Source organism: Ahaetulla prasina, chromosome 3, assembly GCF_028640845.1.
Source record: "Ahaetulla prasina isolate Xishuangbanna chromosome 3, ASM2864084v1, whole genome shotgun sequence".
Lineage (NCBI taxonomy): Eukaryota > Metazoa > Chordata > Lepidosauria > Squamata > Colubridae > Ahaetulla > Ahaetulla prasina.
Genome location: NC_080541.1, coordinates 147,688,851 through 147,714,598, shown reverse-complemented (window position 1 = coordinate 147,714,598; position 25,748 = coordinate 147,688,851). Strand labels below are relative to the sequence as shown.

The 25,748-nt window shown below is 38.8% G+C and overlaps 1 protein-coding gene across 3 annotated transcripts in view; it reads right to left on the bottom strand.

Moving 5' to 3' along the window:
• TGFBR3 (transforming growth factor beta receptor 3) overlaps positions 1–25,748 on the bottom strand; it is a 195,654-nt gene that overhangs the window by 37,984 nt on the left and 131,922 nt on the right. For all 3 annotated transcript variants that reach the window (XM_058174719.1, XM_058174718.1, XM_058174720.1), the window contains exons 5-6: positions 10,000–10,183; positions 873–1,035 (exon numbers count right to left, since the gene is read on the bottom strand). In XM_058174719.1, the coding sequence (XP_058030702.1) occupies positions 873–1,035; positions 10,000–10,183 (347 nt within the window). The remainder of the gene's footprint in view (positions 1–872; positions 1,036–9,999; positions 10,184–25,748) is intronic.

The following is a 25,748-nucleotide window of genomic DNA, read 5'->3' as shown; positions in this document are numbered from 1 at the left end:
TACCTTCTCTCATGATGTTTGATCAACTTTCTAGTTTATTTTTCAGCATTTCCCAGTAATTTCCCACCTAGTAGGAATCATGTCCAACCCCCCTGAGTTTTTGTGAGTTAAGAATAAATAGTTACTTGTCAGGCCCAGGTGAAGGTCCAATTAAACTGATTTATTGCTAGTTGTGTTTTTCCACAGGAATATTCTCAACTAATGGCACCTGCTTGGAGTTAGATAAGGAGCAACAGGATTCAAGGCGGGATTGGATTTAGTTCCCTTGTGACTATGTAGGGATTCTAGGCTGATCCCCTGCCCTCAGGTTCTAGCACTCATTCCCCTACAATACCAACCTTATTGTCACCAGCTATGACAGCTTCTTATAATAAAAGGTAAATGTCCAGCATACAATCCTAATCATGGTAGAATTTGGAAGCAAAGACTTCGAACAACTTTTAAGCTTATGTCCAGTTATTGTGTGCTGCATGATGTTTAAGCCAGATGTCCAATCCTTTATATAGCTGACTTTTGTGCTTATTACAATTTGGCACTGAAACCATCATTTTAAGAGAAAATACCACATCTAATTTGATTTTCTTCATTAGGTTTATGTTATGTTTGAAATGTTAGGTCAAAGATGTTGAATTTATGACTTTAAAACATCAATATATCAGTTCCAATTATAAAATGGTTGGTTTTCTACTTATTCTCTTTTACAAATTTGTACCAAATGTCTATAAAATCTAGTCTCAACTTGAATATTTTGTGCTTTTGTACTTTTTTATATAGCTTTTACAATATGAGGTTTGGTGCCTTTAAAACTGCTTTAGGGCTGAAATCAGTTCCTTCCCAGTTTGGAGAAATATAATTAGATTTAAAACTTTTACCTGTTTGAATCAGGTGCAATAAGTTCAATGATATGAACTTCTTTATCCTGAGCCACACTAGAGATAATGCATCCTTCTGCTGTCTTTGGTTGTAGGTATCCCGCAAGGTAGTTTAAAGAAATAAAGTTCTTTTCTATATTGCATGTTGTAGGAAAAAATTGAACTAAAAAAAAGAGAAAAAGATAAATTAGTTCATACATTGCTTTTAATTACCTGAGATTATCAAATGCAATTATACCAATTACATTTGCAGTAATGCCAAAACTAAATACAATATTCTTTTGTGTTCAGAATTGATTCTTTCCTTTTGTACATTTTTACAAATTTAATCAATTTTAAGTCATACCAAAATGTAGTAATTTATACCACAACCTGTAAGACATTAGAGAAATCTCATGTGTGCTATAAGTCAAAATTCTCCTTCCATTTTCTATTTGATTTTATTTGTTGCAGTGCAGAGTTAGAAGCCTGGAGAGAAATCTAATTTTTGGCATTTTCCATGTGTGCAGGTCATGTTATTCAAGCCTTTTCTTCTGCTTATATTACATTTTTGTTAACAGATTTACAATTCAACAATTAACATGGAAATCCAAAGTTTTTATATTACAGAATTCATAATTAAGGGTAAAGAATAGCAAAGCTCAGTCTAGCTTAAATATGCACATCAAGTGTCAGAATAATGGGTACAATTTCTCACACCATTTCAAATCTCAAGCAAAGCTTTGGTGCCAAAGAATGGTTAAAGACTGAGAAAAACAAATTCCCTTATTCCTCCAAACCATTGTTTCCAAATTTTCCTTAACCCAGGCTTGCAATCAGAGAGAGTGACACACTTTGTGATAGTTCCACCTAATGCACACATAGGATAACTTATCTTAGGGAACTGTCAACTTAGACCACACATGCTCAACTTTTAACCTTTTAGAATCACCACTGCTACCTATGAAACACTTTCTCCGAAAACACTTTCTCTAACTTCACAGAGCTCAAGTTATTTATAATAACACACGCAAAAATACAACAGACAAATATCCCCAAATACAATCCTGCACCAAGAGTACATGCAAAGACTGTATTCATTCTTCAATGTTAGGACAAAGCAACCCTTGATTTATAATCTGGAAATTACAAATACATTTTCTGGTTACAACTAGCTCCTGATCTGTGTAATAAATTAATTTATGTACTCAAGATTTAATTATATGTTTAGAAATTAAGCTCTTTATATAGAACATACGATATTTTCTTTTTTTTTTTTGCTTTCCTCTCTGTTTACTTTTGTATTTTTCCATTTTTACTACTTTTCTTTTTTATCCCTTCTCCATTTTTGTATATTGTTGATTGAAGCAATAAAACATGTTATGAATGTCTCACTGGTCATTGGCTTTTGATACAACTTCCAATACAGGTAGTCTTCGACTCACGGCCACAATTAAGCCCAAAATTTCTGATGCTAAGCAAGGTAAGGTTAAGGTGTGAAGTGAATTTTGTCCCATTTTACGATCTTTCTCGCCACCGGTGTTAAACGAATCACTGCATTTGTTAAGGTGGTAACACGGTTGTTAAATGAATCTGGCTTCCCCTTTGACTTTGCTTGTCAGAAAGTTGCAAAGGGGATCACATGACCCTAGTACACTGCAACCGTCATAAATAGGAGGCATTGCCAAATGTCTGAATTTTGATCACACGATTATACAGTTGTAAGAATGAAAACAGTCATAAGTCATTTTTTTCAGTGCTGTTAACAGTGAATACTAACAACACTAACAATGCTGTTACTGACTTCAAACAGTCACTAAATGAACTGTTGTACGTCAAGGACTGTCTGTATTAGAAATGAGTGAGACAGAGAAACTCAATCTCCATAGACCTCTTCCACATCCATATTTAATTAGGATTACTGCTTTATATCCTACTTTGGACTCATTATGCTTTTCAAGAAAAGCAGATAGCACTTTTCATGAAAAGGGAATTAAAATGTTATTTTCGTTTCCTTGTCTTTTTAATAAATTAAATGCCACAAACATTGTAAACATTTCCCTTAGGGGAATTCTTCCAGCCTTTTGATTGTTTGGGTTGACCTTTTCTAGTTTTCCAATATCCAACTTGGTCACCCACATCTGATCATACCAAAGACATTGTATGAATGGATCGAGACTGGCAGTTTTATCTTTAATCTTTTCCATCATAGCTCAGTTTTAGTCTCCCTTTGCCTTCCTCTCTAGAGGATCCTTCTGTGTAAGCCATGAGAAAGTTAATCTATTCATGGAGTCTGACAGAGCACTCCCCAAACATCTGTTAAGTATCCTGCCAGATGGGATCTCAAAAGCTGTGGACATATTCTGCCAACTCCTCCCATTCAGACAATGGAAAGTGATCCTGAAGATGTCCAGCTTGCACTCAGATTAATGTGCTCAAAAGGCACACGTGCAAAATTGATTCTCAATAGAAGCAACGCACGGTCTTTAAATGGGCAGATGGCTTTCCAACCAGTTCTCTGAGAATATCACCACACGTTTGAATGTGGAACACCACAGGAGATTTTGTATCTTCACTGTGTGTTTCTGGAATGTCCTCTTGTTTCAGTCATCAGTACCAGCAGATAAATAAGTCAAAAAGGGGACAGCTTCTTTCATCATGTTGGTATCACCTTAAATCTTTTGCTGTTAGGATTAATTCAACTGCAGGGGACAATCATACTGTAATAATAAATTATCTACATTGTAGGTAAAGGTCAAAGCCCCTTTGAGCTGAACTAGACTTCTGGTGATTATATGGACACACCCAGGTAGATTTCATGGCAACAAAACCAAATTGTTTTGACATTATGTCCCCCTTGGGATTTCCCAGTCTAGTCTTCCACCCAGACATTCCCTGAAAGTCTTCTATCTAAGGGTTAATGAATTCTGTCCCTTATCTTTGTTTTTTGTTTTGTTTTGTTAGCTCTGCTAAGCTAGTTAGAGTGTTCTGCACTTAAAATAAAAGATATGGATGCTGAGTTTTGTTTTGGCCCAAGAGCACAATTTGCTGTTTGGAACAGCATAGCAATAGCAATAGTACTTAGACTTACCCTATTTTTCAGACTATAAGACAATCTAGACTATAGCTTTTGGGGAGGAAAACAAGAAAAAAAATCTGCCTCTGCCTCCCAGCATTCATCCTGTATTCATCTGGCCTGTTCCACACGGCCCATTCACCGGTGTGGCCAATTTGCCGCCACCGCAGCCCTTTTGCTACAGCCTGTTCGCCACCGCCATGGCTTGTTCAGCGCAGCCTGTTTGCCACCGCCGCCGCTTCACCATGCCCCGTTCACCACTGTGGCCCATTTGTTCCAACCACTGCGTCCCATTCTAGAACAGCTGATCGGAACCACACCAACTCCCCTCCCCCCACGTCGCAATATTCGCTGTATAAGACGCACAGACTTTTCCACCCACTTTTTTTTGGGGGGGGGGGAAGTGCGTTTTATACTCCGAAAAATGTTAAATACGTTATATACCGCTTCACAGAGTTTTAAAGCTTTCTCTAAACGATTTCCAGAGTCAGCACATTGTTCCCAACAATCTTGGTCCTCATTTTACTGACCTCAAAAGGATGAAAAGCTGAATTAACCTTGAGCCGGTCAGGATCGAACTCCAGGTTGTGGGCAGAGTTACCTGCAATACTGCATTCTAACCACTGTGGCATCATCTTGAGTATAGGTAGCCCTTGACTTATAACAGTTCATTTAGTGACCATTTGAAATTACCACGGACTTATGACTTATGTGACTTATAAAAAAGTGACTTATGACTGTTTTTCACATTTACGGCTGCTGCAGCATCTCCATGGTCATGTGATCAAAATTCAGCCATCCGGCAACTGACTCATATTTATGACATCCGCAACGTCCCAGGAAGCATGTGGTCACCTATTGCTACCTTCTGACAAGCAAAGTCAATGGGGAAGCTAGATTCACTTAACAACCATGTTACTTATGTAACACCTGCAGTGATTAACAACTGTGGCAAAAGAGGTCATAAAATGGGGCAAAACTCACTGAAATGCCTCACTTAACAACATAAATTTTGGGCTCAATTGTGGTCATAAGTCGAGGACTACTTGTATTTTCAGAGGCTGAGATTGGGTAGTTATTTTGTCCCTTGTGACTGCGTTGCTAATGTATGGCCACCAAAATCAACTTGTCGTGTCCCACTCCTCCGCTGACGGCCGGGTCAGGGAAATCCGAATCAGGCTTGCCTCTGCAGCTCTGCCCAAAGTCCTAGCAAAGTCCTCAGAGCAGGCAGGAGACCAGTAAGTGACTTCAGCAAGATAAGTTCGACTTTGCCTGACTCAGAGACTGCCAGAAAGCAGATCCTTTATATAGGCCATGGGGTGTGGCTCCATGACTCAGCACTCATTAAGGCCTGCCCCTCCCTTCCTTCTGTTGCCTCCGCCTATCCAATCTTCTGATGCGAGGGTCACTCCAATCAGCTGTTGTTGGAAGTAAACTTTCCTCAGGCTCACATGCTGTGGAGGAGGGGGAGGGGTCTAGCTGCTCCGTTTGCCTGGGCATGGAGCCAGGACTGGGGCCGGGGGGTGCTCCCTCCTCTGCAGCCTGCTTGGGCATGGAGCCAGGGCTGGGACCGGGAGGTGCCCCCTCCTCTGCAGCTTGTCTGGGCATGGAGCCAGAACTGGGGCCGGGAGGCATACATTCCTCCGTGTTCGGGAGCAGATAAGCAGACCCCGGCTGCGGTGAGAGCGGACAAGACACAACACAACTACATTCTTGCTGCTATTGCATTAGGCTGGGGCAGGTCATGGAGGAATGGAAGGCATTGAATAGAGATTATGCAGGGATGTCTACTAACAGATCTTTTCTTTTAAAAAAAACAACAACTATTACTATGGGGAAATTAAAGTGCATATGAGTGGGTGGGTTTTATGCTGCTGTGTTTTATTTTGCAGGTAGTGGAAAAGTGAGTGAGTGGGTGGTTGGGTATGTGCACTACACTGTTCTGGTGTCTTATTACTTTAATGTTATTCATATAGTTAATGTATGTGTATGTACGTATGTACATAGTACATAGTATGTATCTACTTTCAGCAGTTACTCCTATGTGCACGCAAAAATCTTAGTAAAAGATTGCCTCAACTGACAATTAATAAGGCCCTAGTTCAACTTATTCATTTTTCTCTATATATTCCCCAATTAAAAAGAGTTTTTTCAGTAGTCCAGCATAGGGTGAGGAGACACAGTCTTCATTTTTTATCTACATCTACACCTACTTAGGCTGATATGCTATTCCAACTGAAAGAATACCCCAAGTAAGGTAAGCCGCCCCCCACTTTACAGTAAGCAGTAAATAAGACAATGAATAATGACAGTCATCTCTCCTTCATCAACTGCTAGTGGCACCTCCTCTGTTTAACCAACTATGTTGTCCGCAAAGATCCTGCAGGTAACCCAGGTCCTGAAAGCGTTCTGAAACACTACCAGGATTTCAGCCATCCTTATCTATGTAAATAAGTAAACTATGTAGCTAACTTATTCGGGAGAGAAGAGGGCGAAGGCTCACCACCAGGTCCCTGATGACAACACCTCCTTGGGGTTGGGACCAGTGTGAAATCCAAATTTTTTACTACTGGTTCTGTGGGCGTGGCTTTGTGGGCATGGAGTGGCTTGGTGGCGTGGCAGGGGAAGGATACTGCAAACTCTCCATTCCCACCCTACTCCAGGGGAAGGATACTGCAAAATCTCCATTCCCACCCTACTCCAGGGGAAGGATACTGCAAAATCTCCATTCCCACCCCACTCTGGGGACAGCCAAAGGTGGTATTTGCTGGTTCTCCGAACTACACAAAATTTCTGCTACCAGTTCTCCAGAACCTGTCAGAATCTGCTGGATTTCACCCCTGGTGGGGATCCATAGCAAGCTGCCTCTTCTACGTGTCACCAGATAAGCAGGTACCACTAGAAGAAGGCATCCGATACATACTGTTCTTAAGATACAAAGGCTGTAAAGGTAATGACCAACACCTTGAACTGTACCCAGTAGCCTACTTGGCAACCTGTGAAGCTCTCATTGTACCACTATAGAACAGGCAAATTACTAATCTATTACTATTACTAATCAGGCTACTGCATTCTAAATGGTATTCAAGGTAGCATGAGTTGCAACCCTGAAATGACAGCCAAGAGTCATTATTAACAAGGATTCCGGATTCAGGAATAGCTAAATTGGTGCCTCAGGTGGAGCTGTACAAATGATTTCAATTTGCTCTTCCTGCAGAAGTTGTGAATCCAGGGAGTATAAAACAAATATTATAACTGCTGTTTTACTATAATGCCCATGCTAATGAAGAGCTGTTAAAACCGTGTATATTCTAATGTACATATCTGTAAACTTGATATAACAGAGATGAATTATTAAATGGTTTGTCAAGAAGTCTGTGATTTTTGTCAATGGAGAAGAGAAGTTTGGAATCTGGGCAGATGTTAATAGCAGATAAATAGTATGGCACAGAATAAGACTATATCCTATAATCTTACAAGATCTTTTTTCTCATCATGAAAGGTAAGATGGTCTATACAAGGTTCTTAGGGAATGTGTGTGCACCTTATTTATTTACCTGCTGGTTACTATTTTATTAATAAATTCAGATTTATTTATTTACTGCTATTACTATGAACCAATAGATATTATAGCAGTAGTACAAGAGTTGTTTTTTGTGCTATATATCTAGCCCTGCTATGCATGGATAGAGTAATCCTTGGGCAACAGTTGTCCCTAGGCAAGTAGTAAAGACCTCTATAGCAACTTTATAGCAATGCTAAATTTATGGCAAAACAATTCCTCAACAAACTAATGTGGACGACCTATTAATTTCTGATAATTTTTTACATTTTTTTTACAATTTCTTATTACATAGCAATTATTCTTCCATTACATATAGTAAAAGGGTGAAAATTACTGTTCGTTTGTTGGTCTTCAGGTTTCGTAGATTTTAATTCTCCTTTAGAAGAAAATTAATGCCAACAATCTTCACCTGTCCTCGACTACACTCACATAAACATTGCCAGCAATTGAACAATAACAGCAAAACATCAGTTTAGGATAAGTGATTGCATGGAACAATTGCTAAGAAAAGAGCTGATTCCAGGAAAAGAAAAAAAACAATTGATAAATAACTTTTACCTCTTTTGGATGTTGCCAACTTTCTGGTCCAAATTGAGAAAGTGTGTCCTGGATCTTATTATTTGTGTGTGTGTGTGTGTGTGTGTGTGTGTGTGTGTGTGTGTGTGTGTACACAGCACCTCTGCTTTAAAATGGGAAAGGCAATATCATGCTTTGTTACTCATTACGTGTTACCTTGATATTCCTATCCAACATGACCCAACACTGGTGTAAACTTTAGTTCTTTTGGCTTAACAAGATAAGCATTTTTATCAAAAATGTTCATCATGTATCAACTTTCCTCAATAAATTATTGCTGCCAAAAGTCATATATCAACAGTAAAATTCCCTGCAGCTGGAAGGTATTTTAAAAAGATTTAACTCTAGGATAACGGAAAACCAAAGGGATTACACTCTAGGTGCTAGCAAAGTGCTAACAGGGAAAAAGAGTTTCAGCATTGAAATGGGAATGCTTAAATTCATCAAAGTAGATTTTGAAAGACTTAACTAATTAATGCTTCATGAAATAAGGGCATCATAATACAGAAGGCAAAATGGCAAATCAGAAAAGTTAGAGAGAAAATGTGCAGCTCAGTTGCTCGAAGAAGTAAATGAAAATACAGTTATCTGTAATACCATATATTATAGCATGGCAATTTGAGGTAACACAGAAGCCTAACATTCACACCACATCGTCAATAATCTAGATACGGAAGACTAAAAAAATCTGACACAAAAGTTGACCATCTCAATCGCTGTAAACTGGAATTATGCTGCTCTTTGATGTCTTTGATGTACCCACGCCTGCAAAGTAAATAGTCAAAAGATATATTCAAAAACACTGGCAGTATAAATGGCAGGTGGATGTATTAGATTCCAGTTCAGGTGCACAAAATTAGAGCATCCATCCATCCATGTTGGCATTTAAATATGCATTGGGTTCCTTACTTTCAAGGAACATACTGGGCAATAAAATATTGTTTCATATTTAGATATTTTGCTGCACTGCCAAGAGCAAATTATTTTGAGATGTAATCAGTGCCTCATGTATCACACCAGTAACTAACAGGCTTTATGCCAGTTTGATCTAGTGGTTCAGGCACCAGGCTAGTAATCAGGAGACGGTGAATTCTAGTCCTGTCGTAGGCATGAAAAACCAGCTGGGTGACTTTGTGCCTATCACTTACTCAACCCAGTCCACCTCACAGGGTGACTGTTGTGGGGAAAATATGAGGATTAAAGAGCATTCGGTTATGTTTACTGCAGAGGTGGTATTCAGCTGTTTTTGACTGTTTCTGGAGAACCGGTAGCGGAAATTTTGAGTAGTTCAGAGAACCTGCAAATACCACCTCTGCCTGGCCCCAGAGTGGGGTGGAAATGGAGATTTTGCAGTAACCTTCCCCTGCCACGCCCACCAAGCCACGCCCACAGAACCGGTAGTAAAAAAAAAAATGTGAATCCCACCAGTGGTTTACTGCCTTGAGTTATTTATAAAACTAATAAAGGTGCGATAAAAATAAAATATTACTAACATGTAAAACCTTAAACTCCTATCAGAAAACCTTTCTGATCAGCACCCAGTCATCCAAACTAGTTTGACAAGCACCAGGATTCGACACACACTCACCCCAATTTGTCAGAGTCTGGCAAGTTTTATTTGGCAATCTTTATTTTACAGCCCTCCTTCCTTTAATTCCTCTTTCATTTGCCACTTCTGGGGGGATTATCAAATGAAACCCTTTGGAAACCAAAATTCATCCAAATGTCCCCAGTGAACATTCTGTGTAAATTGACCCTTTTTAATACATTGCTTTCCCCTTGTGGCAACGACAAGGATACGAAAGAAACCACTTTTGGGAATGATTTCTTATCTCAGGAGAGCTCAGGAATGTCCCTCAGGTGAGATTGAAGACAAACATTAATTAAACCCCACTTCTTATTAACAGTCATACAAGCTTCAACAGACTTACCTTCACCCACTTTTATGTAAACGTTCCTGGATATTTTAAATTCAGTGAAGGATGTTACTGCTCCATATTCCTTTTCAGCCCACTCTAACAGATGCTTATTTCCTTGAGGAAGGGGTTTCTCTTCTCTCTTTGCTGTCAAGGAGAAGTCTTCCTTCTCAAACTGCACCGTGGAGCTTGCTGAAAGCTGAGGAGATCGGAAGCCATATTTAATGTGACAGTCACCTGCTACCAAACAATCGTCTCTTCAAAAACTTATCAGTTGTAAAATCGTGACATTAAAACTGTGACACTGTCTCCACTACCTGCTAAATAAACTATATGGCAATCATCTGGACAACCTGAAGTCCCTTTAAATAGACTATCTCACCAAGAACATGGATTTCATCTCAATTAGCTATCAATGAAAGATTTAATGTGGATGAGAAGGTATTACCTTCTACAAAGAAAACATAGAAAAGATGCATACGGATTTGAAACATGGACCCAAATGCTAGATATTTCTGAACAAGATATTTTGTATTATATGCCAATAATAGAAAAACAAACAAACCCAAATATTACATAATTGAGAAAATAACAACAAAAATGCTGATTTTTTGGGGGGGATACCCGAAACTCTTCCTTAAAGAAAAACTCCCTAGTTGTGGTGGGACACCTCTCAAAACCCCCAATAAACAGTGACTGAAAAATTTAGGTCCTGTAATTCCAGCTTTAGGAAAAATTGAGCTAAGGTAATGTAAAGAAGACGATGAACCACTAAGATATCTGCTCCAGGCTGAATTCCGAAATCAGAGGCACTTCAATAGCTCATTTTTATCAAGCTTCCTCACTTATGCCTGTTGAGGAAACAGCAATTTGAGTGCCCTTCCTGATTTGCACAAAGCAGTTTAATAAAAAGTAGGGGAAGCCTTGCTAATGGGGGACTCCATTGTACATTGTACCCCCATACTGTATTGCATATACAGATGAACGCTGATTTAATACTGGGTCCTGTTCACTATACAAGAAAACAGAACTTGTTTTTTTTTCCTGTTTCATATGGTGAATGAATAAAATTCACTCAGATATACATGTAATAATTGAAGTCCACAAAAAAAATATGGGCTTATTAATGATATGTCATTATTCACCATTTTTCTATATTCCCGCCTTTTCTCTTTTTAAATATATACTTTTATTAAAAATTATCATAATATAAAATACAATTGAAAATAAAGGTAATAGAGAAGTGGGGGAGGGAAAAGAAGGGGAAAGAGAAGCGTGGGATGAGGTGGGGAAAGAAGAAAAAAAAAGCATTAAATTCTAACTTTTTTTAGCACAGTAGGATAAAAAAATATACGTTTTTCCCTTAACGTATATTAGCCATTTCTATAACAACAAACATTCAGAAATCCCATGTTATGTTCTTCTTTCTTGAGCACAAATCCTAGAAGTAGTTACTGAACAGAAACAAAACTGGATGTATGCTTTTTTAAAAAAATTAAATTGACCACATTTCTATATTTCATTCAAGGTATTGTTCCACTGCTTCACTGTCATTTGTGACCTCCAAGTTCACAAGACGTTTTAAACCAACTGCAACATTCAAGTCCGACTCGCGAAAACAGCATCAGAGGATATGAAGTCAACCGACACAGGAAGCTGCCTTACGCTGAATTAGAGGACTATCAGTCCATTGATGGGGGGTGGGGGACTTTCAGAGACAGCAAAGCAGGCATTGTGCAATGAAAATTGGTGTTTTCAAGGCCAATCTGATACAAAAACGGCTTTCATGCTGTATATTAGCCCAAGCAAGCTAACGGATGCAATGAAATAAAATCCTGAGGCACAATACAACTGTACTGATCCTGCAAGAAAGAACCTTCTTACTCTTAAAGCTGCTCTTTGAAAAGTCAGTTGATGATAGTAGAAAACATTTAAGCTACTATGGAGCAGTTCATGTAATATCAACCCAATCTCAAAGCTCCTTAAGTGGGAGAAACGGATCAGAGAAATGCTTTATGGCATCCGCTCAAGGTTAATGGAATTTGATCTTTTGGATCACTACCACTGCTAACCAGGGTCATTTAGGTAAATCTTAGATGGTATGAACTGGTAAGCTAACCACTTAGTTAAACCAGGAAGTGAAATGATCCTAAAGTACTAGAAACTAATGCACTCTGGAAAACTGCCTAACCTTTGACAACTTTTTTCAGGGATTTATATATGGGAGTTAAAGAATCAACATGAGAATCCTCATTAGCATCGCATTTAATAGTTATGGATATCAAAGAATAGTGCAAGCCATGCACACTATTTTAAAACAGATGTCAGCAGCACATGTGTTCTTAATCAAATTAAATCCTATCTCAGAGGGATGAAAATCGGAAAATTGATAACTTGTCTTTCATGTTGTCAGATCTCATAGAAGATTGCCTCATAGGAAACTTATTCTGGTGGGAAAGAAGGAAAGGATCTGTTTGAGAAATGCCCACAGCAACCAAGTGAAATAGAATAATGTGATTATTTTCATAAGACACTTTTTTTCTAAAACACTGTGACCAATGACTTGTCATGGCGATTTTGAACATCACCAACACTCAATAGAGCTTTGTTTCAAACAACAACATGTTGCAGATAGATATGAAGTACTTCTGGATGACTAACTGAAAGCATACCGATATATTCTTAAACAGTGACTCTGGGCAGGGTACATAGTAATAATCAAGAATTTATAAAAGGGACCCAGGGACCACCAGGAGTCCTTAGACCATACTTCGACAATTGCTGCCCTACATAATCAAAGTAGAAGAAATCCTGCCAAAATATATATTTTTCCCCTAACTTTTTATTCCTTTCCTAATATTTCTTTGCTTATTTTATCAAATTACATCTTTTTTCGCCCTTTGTTTTCTAATTTCTCCATTTTTATTCATATTCATTCCCTTTCATTCCTTTTCTTTTTTCTTTTCTTTTTTACTATTTCGTTTTTATTCTTTGAATATTTTCGGGGTTGTTATTTCTCCATTTCTTTCCCAGCAACCTTTTCTTACGTGCCTTTCCTTCCCTCCTTTCTTCATTCCTCCTTTCTTCTCAATAAATAACTTTATTGATTAGTTATAAGGCCATGCAATGTACAAGGCAATAATTAGACCACAAATAATAGAAAAGAATAAAAGGCAGAACTAAAAGAAAATACAATCATGTTTCTGTATCAACCCTAAAATTTACACCAGTCAGATCTACACTGTTTATTTGGTTTTAGTGTCCAAGCAATTTCATAAGATCACACAATAGTATCTGGGCCAGAAAAGTTTGCCAATTTCTATTGTCCATTAACATATGTGAAAATGCTCTATTTGTTAAAGATGCATAATATTCAAAAACTAACAAGTCAACCATTAAAAGGAAAGAAACTGTAAACAAAATATATCCTTTGCACATTTAACAATCAGTGTAAACTATTTGCCATATTTAATTGATATTCTATTATACAGAGGATGTATACAGAGGGTGTATAGAGAGAGGGGCTCAATCAATACAACATCTATATCTTCACAAAACTAAAGTCCACAAAACTATGGTTATCTTTTCCCTCCTTTATGGATGTGAATCCTGAAGACTCTGTACCAAAGTAACAAAAACAAGTGGAAAAATTTCACACAAACAGTTTCCATTCTATCCTTGGCATTTGTTGGCAAGACGACGTCTCCAACTTGAATTGGACAAAGTCCACCAGCATTGACTCCCGATTATCGGAAGCCCAGATGAGATGGGTACGACATGTCATGGAATGGATGACTGCCATATATCTCACCAACTGATCTTTAGCACATACTGAGTTTGGGAAGAGACCTTGAGGTTGACAACATAAGTGCTACAGAGGCACTGTGAAAGAGGCGCTACTATTGTGACATTCAGCCAAAGGAACTAGAAGCTGCAGCTGCTGACATAACCTGCTGGCCAGTCCTAGGCTATGAAGATAGGTGTCATCAAAAATGACAGAAAACAATGAGCAGCATCACAGAATAACACCCACAGTTATTACAACAATGGAGGTCCATTGTGCTAGATCTGTGATTCCACAAATGAACTGCACAATTGAATGTCTTCTTCGAACCTGAAGAATTATCACATTCTCTACATGGGGCTCCCCTTGAAGAGCACCCGGAGGCTCCAGTTAGTCCAGAATGCGGCCGCGCGGGTGATAGAGGGAGCACCGCGTTGCTCCCATATAACACCTATCCTGCGCGGCCTGCACTGGCTACCGGTAGTCTTTCGGGTGCAATTCAAGGTCTTGGTTACCACCTTTAAAGCGCTCCATGGCTTAGGACCGGGATACCTTCGAGACCGCCTTCTGCCGCCGATTGCCTCCCAACGACCTGTGCACTCCCACAGAGTGGGCCTCCTCAGGGTGCCGTCGACCAAACAATGTAGGTTGGCGGCCCCCAGGGGGAGGGCCTTCTCTGTGGCGGCACCAGCTCTGTGGAATGAGCTTCCTCCAGGATTACGACAACTACCCGACCTCCGGACCTTCAGACGTGAACTGAAGACTCTATTGTTTCAGCGTGCAGGACTAGCCTAAGATAGAAGGTTTTAGCATATTTTAATGGGGTTTTTATAGGTTTTACTGTTTTAGTGATCAGGCCATGATAATATTTAGTTTTAATTGGGTTTTAATGTTTATTTATTATACTGTTTTAATATGCCTGTGAACCGCCCTGAGTCCTACGGGAGATGGTGCGGTATACAAGTTTGATTAATAATAATAATAATAATAATAATAATAATAATAATCACATATCTTACAAAAAGGAGTGTCTGCTGCAGAGATATAGCATATCCAGACTGGTAAAGGCACTCCCTTTAAAATAAAAGTTTATTTAGGTCAGGCAAATCACAACAAGCAATATAACAACAATTATCTTTTTGTTAGATAAGATTTTAAAAACACAAACTAAATCTGCTTCAGATTTCAATGAGCCTTTTTTTTTTTTCCGGGCAAATTTTTTTATTTTCCATAATAATTCTCACAATTTGACCAGTGTACAATACAATCACTTATCCAACTTATCCAACAATCAATCCTATACTCAAATTATGCTCAATCAGGCCTGCTCGACCGCCACTCCCTCCCTTAATCCTTTCTACCCTTCTCATCCTTCTTCTACTTTCCCCACCATCCTTCTCCTCGCTTTCCTACTTCCCCTCCTCTTTCCCACTTCTCACTACCATCCTTTCTAACCCTCTATCTTTTTCTTCTCCTCCTATCCTTTCTTCTCCCCCCCTTCTTTCCTACCTACCTACCTACCTGCCTACCTACTTTCTTCCTTCTTTACTCCTCTTTCCTTGCCCTTTCCCTTCGGGAGTGGTTACCGAGCAGTCCCGACTTTACACCATTCCAACTTGTTTAATTCTACCATTATTCCTGTACAATGGCAATCAATCAATTTATAATCTTCCCCTTCTCCCCCCCATTTCCCCCGAGACTTCCAGAACAGAATCCAGGGTATTGTAACTAACAAACATAATCTAAAATATAACATAAAACATATTCCATTTCACACCATCACACTATCAATTCCCTTCTTTCTTAAACTCTAATACATAGCAATTCCTAACTTCACTCAAAAACTAATTGATATTTTTTAATCTGATACTTATTTTGAATATAATCAATCCACTTTCTCCATTCCAAAATATATTTTTCTTGTGTACAGTCTTTCAAGTAGGCAGAAATTTTTGCCATTTCTGCTAAATTTGATACTTTACTAATCCATTCTCCAATTGTAGGTAAGTCTTCTTTCTTCCAATATTGTGCAATCAATAGTCTTGCAGCAGTTATTAAATTCAAAATCAGTTTTGTCTCTATAACAGTGCAATCTGGAATTATTCCTAATAAAAAGAACTGTGGAACAAACTTGATCTTCTTTTTCAAAATGTTCTGCATAATCCACCATATTTTAATCCAAAAAGCTTTAACTTTTTTGCAAGTCCACCATATATGATAATAGGTAGCATCCTCACAATCACATCTCCAACATTTTGCTTTCACATTTGGATACATACATGACAGTTTTTTAGGATCTAAATGCCATCTATAAAACATTTTATAAAAATTTTCTCTTAAATTTTGTGCTTGCGTAAATTTAACATTCCTCACCCAATTTTTTCCCCATGTTTCTAACATTATAGGTTGTTGAAAATTTTGTGCCCATTTAACCATACAATCTTTAACCAACTCCATTTCCGAATCAATTTCAACCAATACATTATATAATCTCTTTATATCAATGAGCCTTTTTTGATGGTCATGTGACATTACATCATTAAATTTTTAAACAGAAATTATATTCACTGCAGTGTTTCATGTATCAACTTTACTAGAAGGCTTATAAAAGAATAACCAGATTTGTATTAAAAGGGGAGCCCCAAATGTCATTAATCTACATTTCACTAAACTTTATTCTGTCCATTCATCACCTGATAGTCTCAACACATCTTCCTTACATTTTGCAATGGGTAGCATTAATAAAACGAATCTCAGTTTAACGAAATATGCTAGTAACTTTTGCTGCGGTTTTTCATGAGATATGGAATGTTTTTAATTGACGTTACTAGAGTATTTGTGAGGGAGCACAAATATTTACTCTCAATTTGCACATCGTGCTGTACTAGTTTGCACTGCCCCATAGCAAACTCCTGGACCCATCTTGTGCCTTGGTTTTTCCCCCCAGACATATAAAACATGCCACTGCATGCATATGCATGCACAAATACATCCACATAAACCATAAAAGTCAGCTTTATTTTTTTTTAAGTGTGAAGGTTTAATTGTGTGAGGCAATATCCCGCACCCGTTCATTTTTTTATTCTTATTTTTCATGTTTCATAGCTCACCATATAAAAGGCCTCTTCCATTGAAGAAATGGAAAAGGGAAACTGATGCATGTAAGTTTATCACACATCTTCATTTCTGTTGTTCTGGACAATGTCTTAAGAAGAAGTTACATCAATGGAGAGGTGAATTATGGGCTAATCCTAGGTTAGAACCAGGAACCCACACCTCTCACCCGCCCCCATAAATAAAATAAAGAACCAAAGTGCAGGATACAGGAAAACCTTATCCTAAACAGGAAAACTGTTTTAAAGCCCTTCCTGTTAAAAACAACCAGTATCCAGTTAATTGCCTGGGAACCCTATAGCACCTAGAAAGTTATTTGGATCTTCAACCCTGGTAGCTTGCTGGTCTTTAGACAAAATAACATCAAGCAGTCTGGAGGAAATTCGTTAATGAGCCAATCATCTATTCAAAGCTTTTATATTTTGCAAGATTTCTAATGTGTTAGGCCAACAGCATAAATGCATCAAAAGACCATACTTCAGCGTGTAGGCTAAGTATTCATTTGACCCCATCAAGATAACACAGCCACACTGCCCTTCTAAGGCTACAAAATGGGGGCGAAAGCCACCGCCTGGCTAGTCAACAGATAGCTACGCTGCAGCTTCCAACTTTTGAATAAAATAATTAATTCTAATTAAGCTTTACGTGACTGCCTAATTTACAAATGAAGTCTGGAATCAAGTGATGGAGGCAAGAGCAAAGGAGGACTCTGCTGTGCCTGCCAGGTCTCTAAAGTTTTACTACGAGAGCTTAAGGCTACATGAAATGAGCCAAGCATGTTATTTTCTTTGGATCGCATTCAAGAAATGCTTCCAGAGAGGGAAAGAAAAGGCAGCCGTCACTTGGTTTCACTCCTTTCCATCAGACATTAACTGCTTCCTCAATAGAGCTGATGTCTTCCAGAAGAGTTAGGGCCGCTCTGGAAATCTCCAGGATGTGAAAGTACATCTGGCTTGAGAAAGTAACTTTTGAGGCTAACAAGTGGACATACCTGAAGTGGTATGAAGGGACATGGGGTTGGGCTACATTGCCGAGCATCTTTTCACATAGACAAAGCACCCAGTTGAATGGAGAGCAAGGTGGGAACCGGTTAATCACACAGGTCTCAAGAGGAGTATTTTTATGAGCAATATAGATAAAAGTGTTTCATCGTTTCAAGTTCAGTTGTGGGCTTTCACCCCAGAATGACCACTAAAGGTTGGTTCACTGAGATATAAGGGGGTGACTCAGAAAGACTTGTAGGTCTATGTGTGTGTGTGTGTGTGTGTGTGTGTGTGTGTGTGTGTGTGTGTGGCCACACATACACACACACACACTCACGTTTTGAGTCCTGGACAATTTCCTGCAATTTTCTTGGCAAGAAGTGGTTTGCCATTGCCTTTTTCCTGGGGCTGAAAGAGAGGAACTGGTCCAAGGTCACCCAGCTGGCTTTGTATTTAAGGCAGGGCTAGAACTTCCAGCTAGTATTAATCTGGTGCAGTAACCACTATACCAAACTGGCACTCTTGCAATGCTATAAAAATAGTAATTCCTTTTCTGAATGATGGGTGTAACCCGCCTGAACTTTGCTGAGTTTTCATTCTGAAGCTGGATTTAATCACTATAATGACTGTGTCAGCAGTTATTTTCCTCACTTATTCCCAGTTCTTGGTTCCTCTTTGTGGCAAATAAACTCTTATCCATTGCTTGTCTGACAAAGTAGAAGAAAATATCCGAACCAGTGGTGGGTTGCTACCTGTTTGCCCTGGATTGGGTGAACTGGTAGTGGCGGTGGCGGGAGACTCCACCCATCCGTTTCTGTGCATGCACAGAAGCGTTGCGCGCAAGCACAAGAGCCCACAAGCAAACCGGTAGTGACAGATTTTGAAACCCGCCCCTGATCCTAACTAATATCCTATATTAGTTAATACCTTCGAATTATTTGCAATATATCACATCACTATGCATTTATGTGTAAGCATGTAACTGCTGCAGGCAAACAGGTGACTATAATCTATGGACAAAGGGAAATATACTTTCTAACTGGAAGACTAAGTTGTCTAGTTCCGCAAGACCCGAAGCTGTCTTTAAAATAAATCAGAAAGTTATGCACACTATTTGTCTGAAGATTACTTGCCCAGCCAACTGGCTAGCTAACAACTCCTCTTGTAAAGCCTGTAGTTATGAAAGTGTCTGCCTATCAGTGACAAACTTCACCTGTCACCACTTGGCCTTCATTTTTATAAACAAGCTTATAATGAAGCTAAGAAATGTAACCATCCACAACTTTTTTGAACTTTATACATAAGGAGCTCTATATAAGGGTCTGTTTCGACATCTTCTCTGGTCTTCTGCAGTGACCTTGTTCACTCTTCTCAGAACAATGACTTGGCTAAGGGCACTTTTCCTTCCCAAACAAGGCATTCTGACTACGATGAGAAATTATCTTAATCCTAGAACTTGGGCTAGTTTTTTAAAAATATTCATCCTTTGGGAAAAATGAAATCCTTTAAGTAAGATTAACCCTGAAGTAAGCCGCCACATGTCTTTGACACTGAGGTTCTCTCTGCCCCAAATAGCCTCATGATTTGGTCCACAGAGGGCCACACACGGATGGATTACACCCGAAGGTCCTGAAGGAACGGGCAGACATGATCTCAGAACCGCTGAACTATATCTTTCAAAGATCCTGGAGCACAGGGGAGCTGCCAGAGGACTGGAAAAGAGCTGATGTAGTTCCCATCTTCAAAAAAGGAAAAAAAACAGATCATGCCAGACTAATCTTATCGCATTCTTTGACAAAATGACAAAATTAGTAGACCAGAGGAATGCTGTTGATATAATTTACTTGGACTTCAGTAAAGCATTTGATAAAGTAGACCATAACCTACTACTAGATAAAGTAGACCATAACCTACTACTAGATAAAGTAGACCATAACCTACTACTAGATAAAGTAGACCATAACCTACTACTAGATAAAGTAGACCATAACCTACTACTAGATAAAGTAGACCATAACCTACTACTAGATAAAGTAGACCATAACCTACTACTAGATAAAGTAGACCATAACAGTGCAATCTGGAATTATTCCTAATAAAAGAACTGTGGAACAAACTTGATCTTCTTTTCAAAATGTTCTGCATAATCCACCATATTTTAATCCAAAAAGCTTTAACTTTTTTGCAAGTCCACCATATATGATAATAGGTAGCATCCTCACAATCACATCTCCAACATTTTGCTTTCACATTTGGATACATACATGACAGTTTTTTAGGATCTAAATGCCATCTATAAAACATTTTATAAAAATTTTCTCTTAAATTTTGTGCTTGCGTAAATTTAACATTCCTCACCCAAATTTTTTCCCATGTTTCTAACATTATAGGTTGTTGAAAATTTTGTGCCCATTTTACCATACAATCTTTAACCAACTCCATTTCTGAATCAATTTCAACCAATACATTATATAATCTCTTTATATCAATGAGCCTTTTTTGATGGTCATGTGACCACATTACATCATTAAATTTTTTAACAGAAATTATATTCACTGCAGTGTTTCATGTATCAACTTTACTAGAAGGCTTATAAAAGAATAACCAGATTTGTATTAAAAGGGGAGCCCCAAATGTCATTAATCTACATTTCACTAAACTTTATTCTGTCTATTCATCACCTGATAGTCTCAACACATCTTCCTTACGTTTTGCAATGTGCAGCATTAATAAAACGAATCTCAGTTTAACGAAATATGCTAGTAACTTTTACTGCGGTTTTTCATGAGATATGGAATGTTTTTAATTGACGTTACTAGAGTATTTGTGAGGGAGCACAAATATTTACTCTCAATTTGCACATCGTGCTGTACTAGTTTGCACTGCCCCATAGCAAACTCCTGGACCCATCTTGTGCCTTGGTTTTCCCCCCCAGACATATAAAACATGCCACTGCATGCATATGCATGCACAAATATATCCACATAAACCATAAAAGTCAGCTTTATGTTTTTTTAAGTGTGAAGGTTTAATTGTGTGAGGCAATATCCCGCACCCGTTCATTTTTTATTCTTATTTTTCATGTTTCATAGCTCACCATATAAAAGGCCTCTTCCATTGAAGAAATGGAAAAGGGAAACTGATGCATGTAAGTTTATCACACATCTTCATTTCTGTTGTTCTGGACAATGTCTTAAGAAGAAGTTACATCAATGGAGAGATGAATTATGGGCTAATCCTAGGTTAGAACCAGGAACCCACACCTCTCACCCGCCCCCATAAATAAAATAAAGAACCAAAGTGCAGGATACAGGAAAACCTTATCCTAAACAGGAAAACTGTTTTAAAGCCCTTCCTGTTAAAAACAACCAGTATCCAGTTAATTGCCTGGGAACCCTATAGCACCTAGAAAGTTATTTGGATCTTCAACCCTGGTAGCTTGCTGGTCTTTAGACAAAATAACATCAAGCAGTCTGGAGGAAATTCGTTAATGAGCCAATCATCTATTCAAAGCTTTTATATTTTGCAAGATTTCTAATGTGTTAGGCCAACAGCATAAATGCATCAAAAGACCATACTTCAGCGTGTAGGCTAAGTATTCATTTGACCCCATCAAGATAACACAGCCACACTGCCCTTCTAAGGCTACAAAATGGGGGCGAAAGCCACCGCCTGGCTAGTCAACAGATAGCTACGCTGCAGCTTCCAACTTTTGAATAAAATAATTAATTCTAATTAAGCTTTACGTGACTGCCTAATTTACAAATGAAGTCTGGAATCAAGTGATGGAGGCAAGAGCAAAGGAGGACTCTGCTGAGCCTGCCAGGTCTCTAAAGTTTTACTACGAGAGCTTAAGGCTACATGAAATGAGCCAAGCATGTTATTTTCTTTGGATCGCATTCAAGAAATGCTTCCAGAGAGGGAAAGAAAAGGCAGCCGTCACTTGGTTTCACTCCTTTCCATCAGACATTAACTGCTTCCTCAATAGAGCTGATGTCTTCCAGAAGAGTTAGGGCCACTCTGGAAATCTCCAGGATGTGAAAGTACATCTGGCTTGAGAAGGTAACTTTTGAGGCTAACAAGTGGACATACCTGAAGTGGTATGAAGGGACATGGGGTTGGGCTACATTGCCGAGCATCTTTTCACATAGACAAAGCACCCAGTTGAATGGAGAGCAAGGTGGGAACCGGTTAATCACACAGGTCTCAAGAGGAGTATTTTTATGAGCAATATAGATAAAAGTGTTTCATCGTTTCAAGTTCAGTTGTGGGCTTTCACCCCAGAATGACCACTAAAGGTTGGTTCACTGAGATATAAGGGGGTGACTCAGAAAGACTTGTAGGTCTATTTTTGTGTGTGTGTGTGTGTGTGTGTGTGTGTGCGCGCGCGTGCGTGCGCACATACACACACACTCACGTTTTGAGTCCTGGACAAATTCCTGCAATTTTCTTGGCAAGAAGTGGTTTGCCATTGCCTTTTTCCTGGGGCTGAAAGAGAGGAACTGGTCCAAGGTCACCCAGCTGGCTTTGTATTTAAGGCAGGGCTAGAACTTCCAGCTAGTATTAATCTGGTGCAGTAACCACTATACCAAACTGGCACTCTTGCAATGCTATAAAAATAGTAATTCCTTTTCTGAATGATGGGTGTAACCCGCCTGAACTTTGCTGAGTTTTCATTCTGAAGCTGGATTTAATCACTATAATGACTGTGTCAGCAGTTATTTTCCTAACTTATTCCCAGTTCTTGGTTCCTCTTTGTGGCAAATAAACTCTTATCCATTGCTTGTCTGACAAAGTAGAAGAAAATATCCGAACCAGTGGTGGGTTGCTACCTGTTTGCCCTGGATTGGGTGAACTGGTAGTGGCGGTGGCGGGAGACTCCACCCATCCGTTTCTGTGCATGCACAGAAGCGTTGCGCGCAAGCACAAGAGCCCACAAGCAAACCGGTAGTGACAGATTTTGAAACCCGCCCCTGATCCTAACTAATATCCTATATTAGTTAATACCCTTCTAATTATTTGCAATATACCATATCACTATGCATTTATGTGTAAGCAAGTAACTGCTGCAGGCAAACAGGTGACTATAATCTATGGACAAAGGGAAATATACTTTCTAACTGAAAGACTAAGTTGTCTAGTTCCACAAGACCCGAAGCTGTCTTTAAAATAAATCAGAAAGTTATGCACACTATTTGTCTGAAGATTACTTGCCCAGCCAACTGGCTAGCTAACAACTCCTCTTGTAAAGCCTGTAGTTATGAAAGTGTCTGCCTATCAGTGACAAACTTCACCTGTCACCACTTGGCCTTCATTTTTATAAACAAGCTTATAATGAAGCTAAGAAATGTAACCATCCACAACTTTTTTGAACTTTATACATAAGGAGCTCTATATAAGGGTCTGTTTCGACATATTCTCTGGTCTTCTGCAGTGACCTTGTTCACTCTTCTCAGAACAATGACTTGGCTAAGGGCACTTTTCCTTCCCAAACAAGGCATTCTGACTACGATGAGAAATTATCTTAATCCTAGAACTTGGGCTAGTTTTTAAAAAATATTCATCCTTTGGGAAAAATGAAATCCTTTAAGTAAGATTAACCCTGAAGTAAGCCGCCACATGTCTTTGACACTGAGGTTCTCCCTGCCCCAAATAGCCTCATGATTTGGTCCACAGAGGGCCACACACACGGATGGATTACACCCCAAGGTTCTGAAGGAACTGGCAGACATGATCTCAGAACCACTGAACTATATCTTTCAAAGATCCTGGAGCACAGGGGAGCTGCCAGAGGACTGGAAAAGAGCTGATGTAGTTCCCATCTTCAAAAAAGGAAAAAAAACAGATCCAGGAAACTACAGACCTATCAGTCTGACCTCAATACCGGGGAAGATTCTGGAAAAGATAATCAAGCAACGAATCACCGAACACCTAGAAGCAAACAAAGTAATAACCAAAAGCCAACATGGGTTTGTCAAAAACAGATCATGCCAGACTAATCTTATCGCATTCTTTGACAAAATGACAAAATTAGTAGACCAGAGGAATGCTGTTGATATAATTTACTTGGACTTCAGTAAAGCATTTGATAAAGTAGACCATAACCTACTACTAGATAAAGTAGAAAAATGTGGGTTAGACAGCACCACCACCAGATGGATTCGTAACTGGCTGACCAACGCACTCAACGTGTAGTCCTCAACGGAACTACATCCACATGGAGGAAGTATGCAGTGGAGTACCCCAAGGCTCTGTTTTAGGCCCAGTACTCTTCAACATCTTCATCAATGACTTGGACGAGGGATAGATGGGAACTCATCAAATTTGCAGATGACACCAAGCTGGCAGGAATAGCCAACACTCCAGAAGATAGGCTCAAGTTACAGAAAGATCTTGACAGACTTGAACATTGGGCGCTATCTAACAAAATGAAATTCAACAGTGAAAAAGTAAGGTTCTACATTTAGGCCAAAAAACAAAATGCACCAGTACCGTATATGTGGTACCTTGCTCAATAGTAGTACCTGTGAGAGGGATCTTGGAGTCCTAGTGGATAACCATTTAGATATGAGCCAGCAGTGTGCAGCAGCTGTTAAAAAGCCAACACAGTTCTGGGCTGCATAAACAGAGGATAGAATCAAGATCACGTGAAGTGTTAGTACCACTTTATAATGCCTTGGTAAGGCCACACTTGGAATATTGCATCCAGTTTTGGTCGCCACGATGTAAAAAAGATGTTGAGACTCTAGAAAGAGTACAGAGAAGAGCAGCAAAGATGATTAGGGACTGGAGGATAAAACATATGAAGAACGGTTGCAGGAACTGGGTATGTCTAGTTTAACAAAAGAAGGACTAGGGAGACATGATAGCAGTGTTCCAATATCTCAGGGGCTGCCACAGAGAAGTGGGAGTCGGGCTGTTCTCCAGAGCACCTGAGGGTAGAACAAGAAGCAATGGGTGGAAACTGATCAAGGAAAGAAGCAACTTAGAACTAAGGAGAAATTTCCTGACAGTTAGAACAATTAATAAGTGGAACAACTTGCCTTCAGAAGTTGTGAATGCTCCAACACTGGAAATTTTTAAGAAAATGTTGGATAACCATCTGACTGAGATGGTGTAGGGTTTCCTGCCTGGGCAGGGGGTTGGACTAGAAGGCCTCCAAGGTCCCTTCCAACTCTGATGTTATGTTATGTTATGTTATATCCCACCTGGAGAGAGGGCCTTCAGATGGAATCTTCCCCAGTGACCATGATTTGAAGGATAAACTGAAGTTTGAAATACTTTACCCTTTTCACTTTTATTTATTTATTTATTTATTTTTCAAATTTATATACCGCCCTATCTCCCTAAGGACTCAGGGCGGTTCACAGGCAGTTAAAATACATATAAATACAGATTAAAAACAACAATTAAAAAACTTATTCTATTGCCGAATTTAAAAACAATATAAATAATAAAAAACCCTTAAAACCAATAACTTTAAAATCTAATCTTAGATTTTGATAAGATTTTGATACTTAGTGAAACCATATCAGAGTCCTAGTATCTATTAGTCATCTTAGTGTCTATTAAAAATAAAGGCTGATCTTTCTTGTGATAATTCATCTCCATCATGTTAATAATATAATAATATAATAAAATTAATACTTAACGTTTAACATCATCTTCTTTACCAGCTCTACTCTTTACCATTTCCTCTTTTTATATATACTCCTTTCTAACTTTCTAACACAACAAAGATGTGTAATATGACTATCTAAACATAACTGTACCCAGAATATACAATGTTTGATGAAAATTGAATGTTATATAAATAAAACAAATAAGACGTGGAAAAAAAATAAAGGCGGATGTTCTGCATAGATTCCTTACTTAAATTTGGC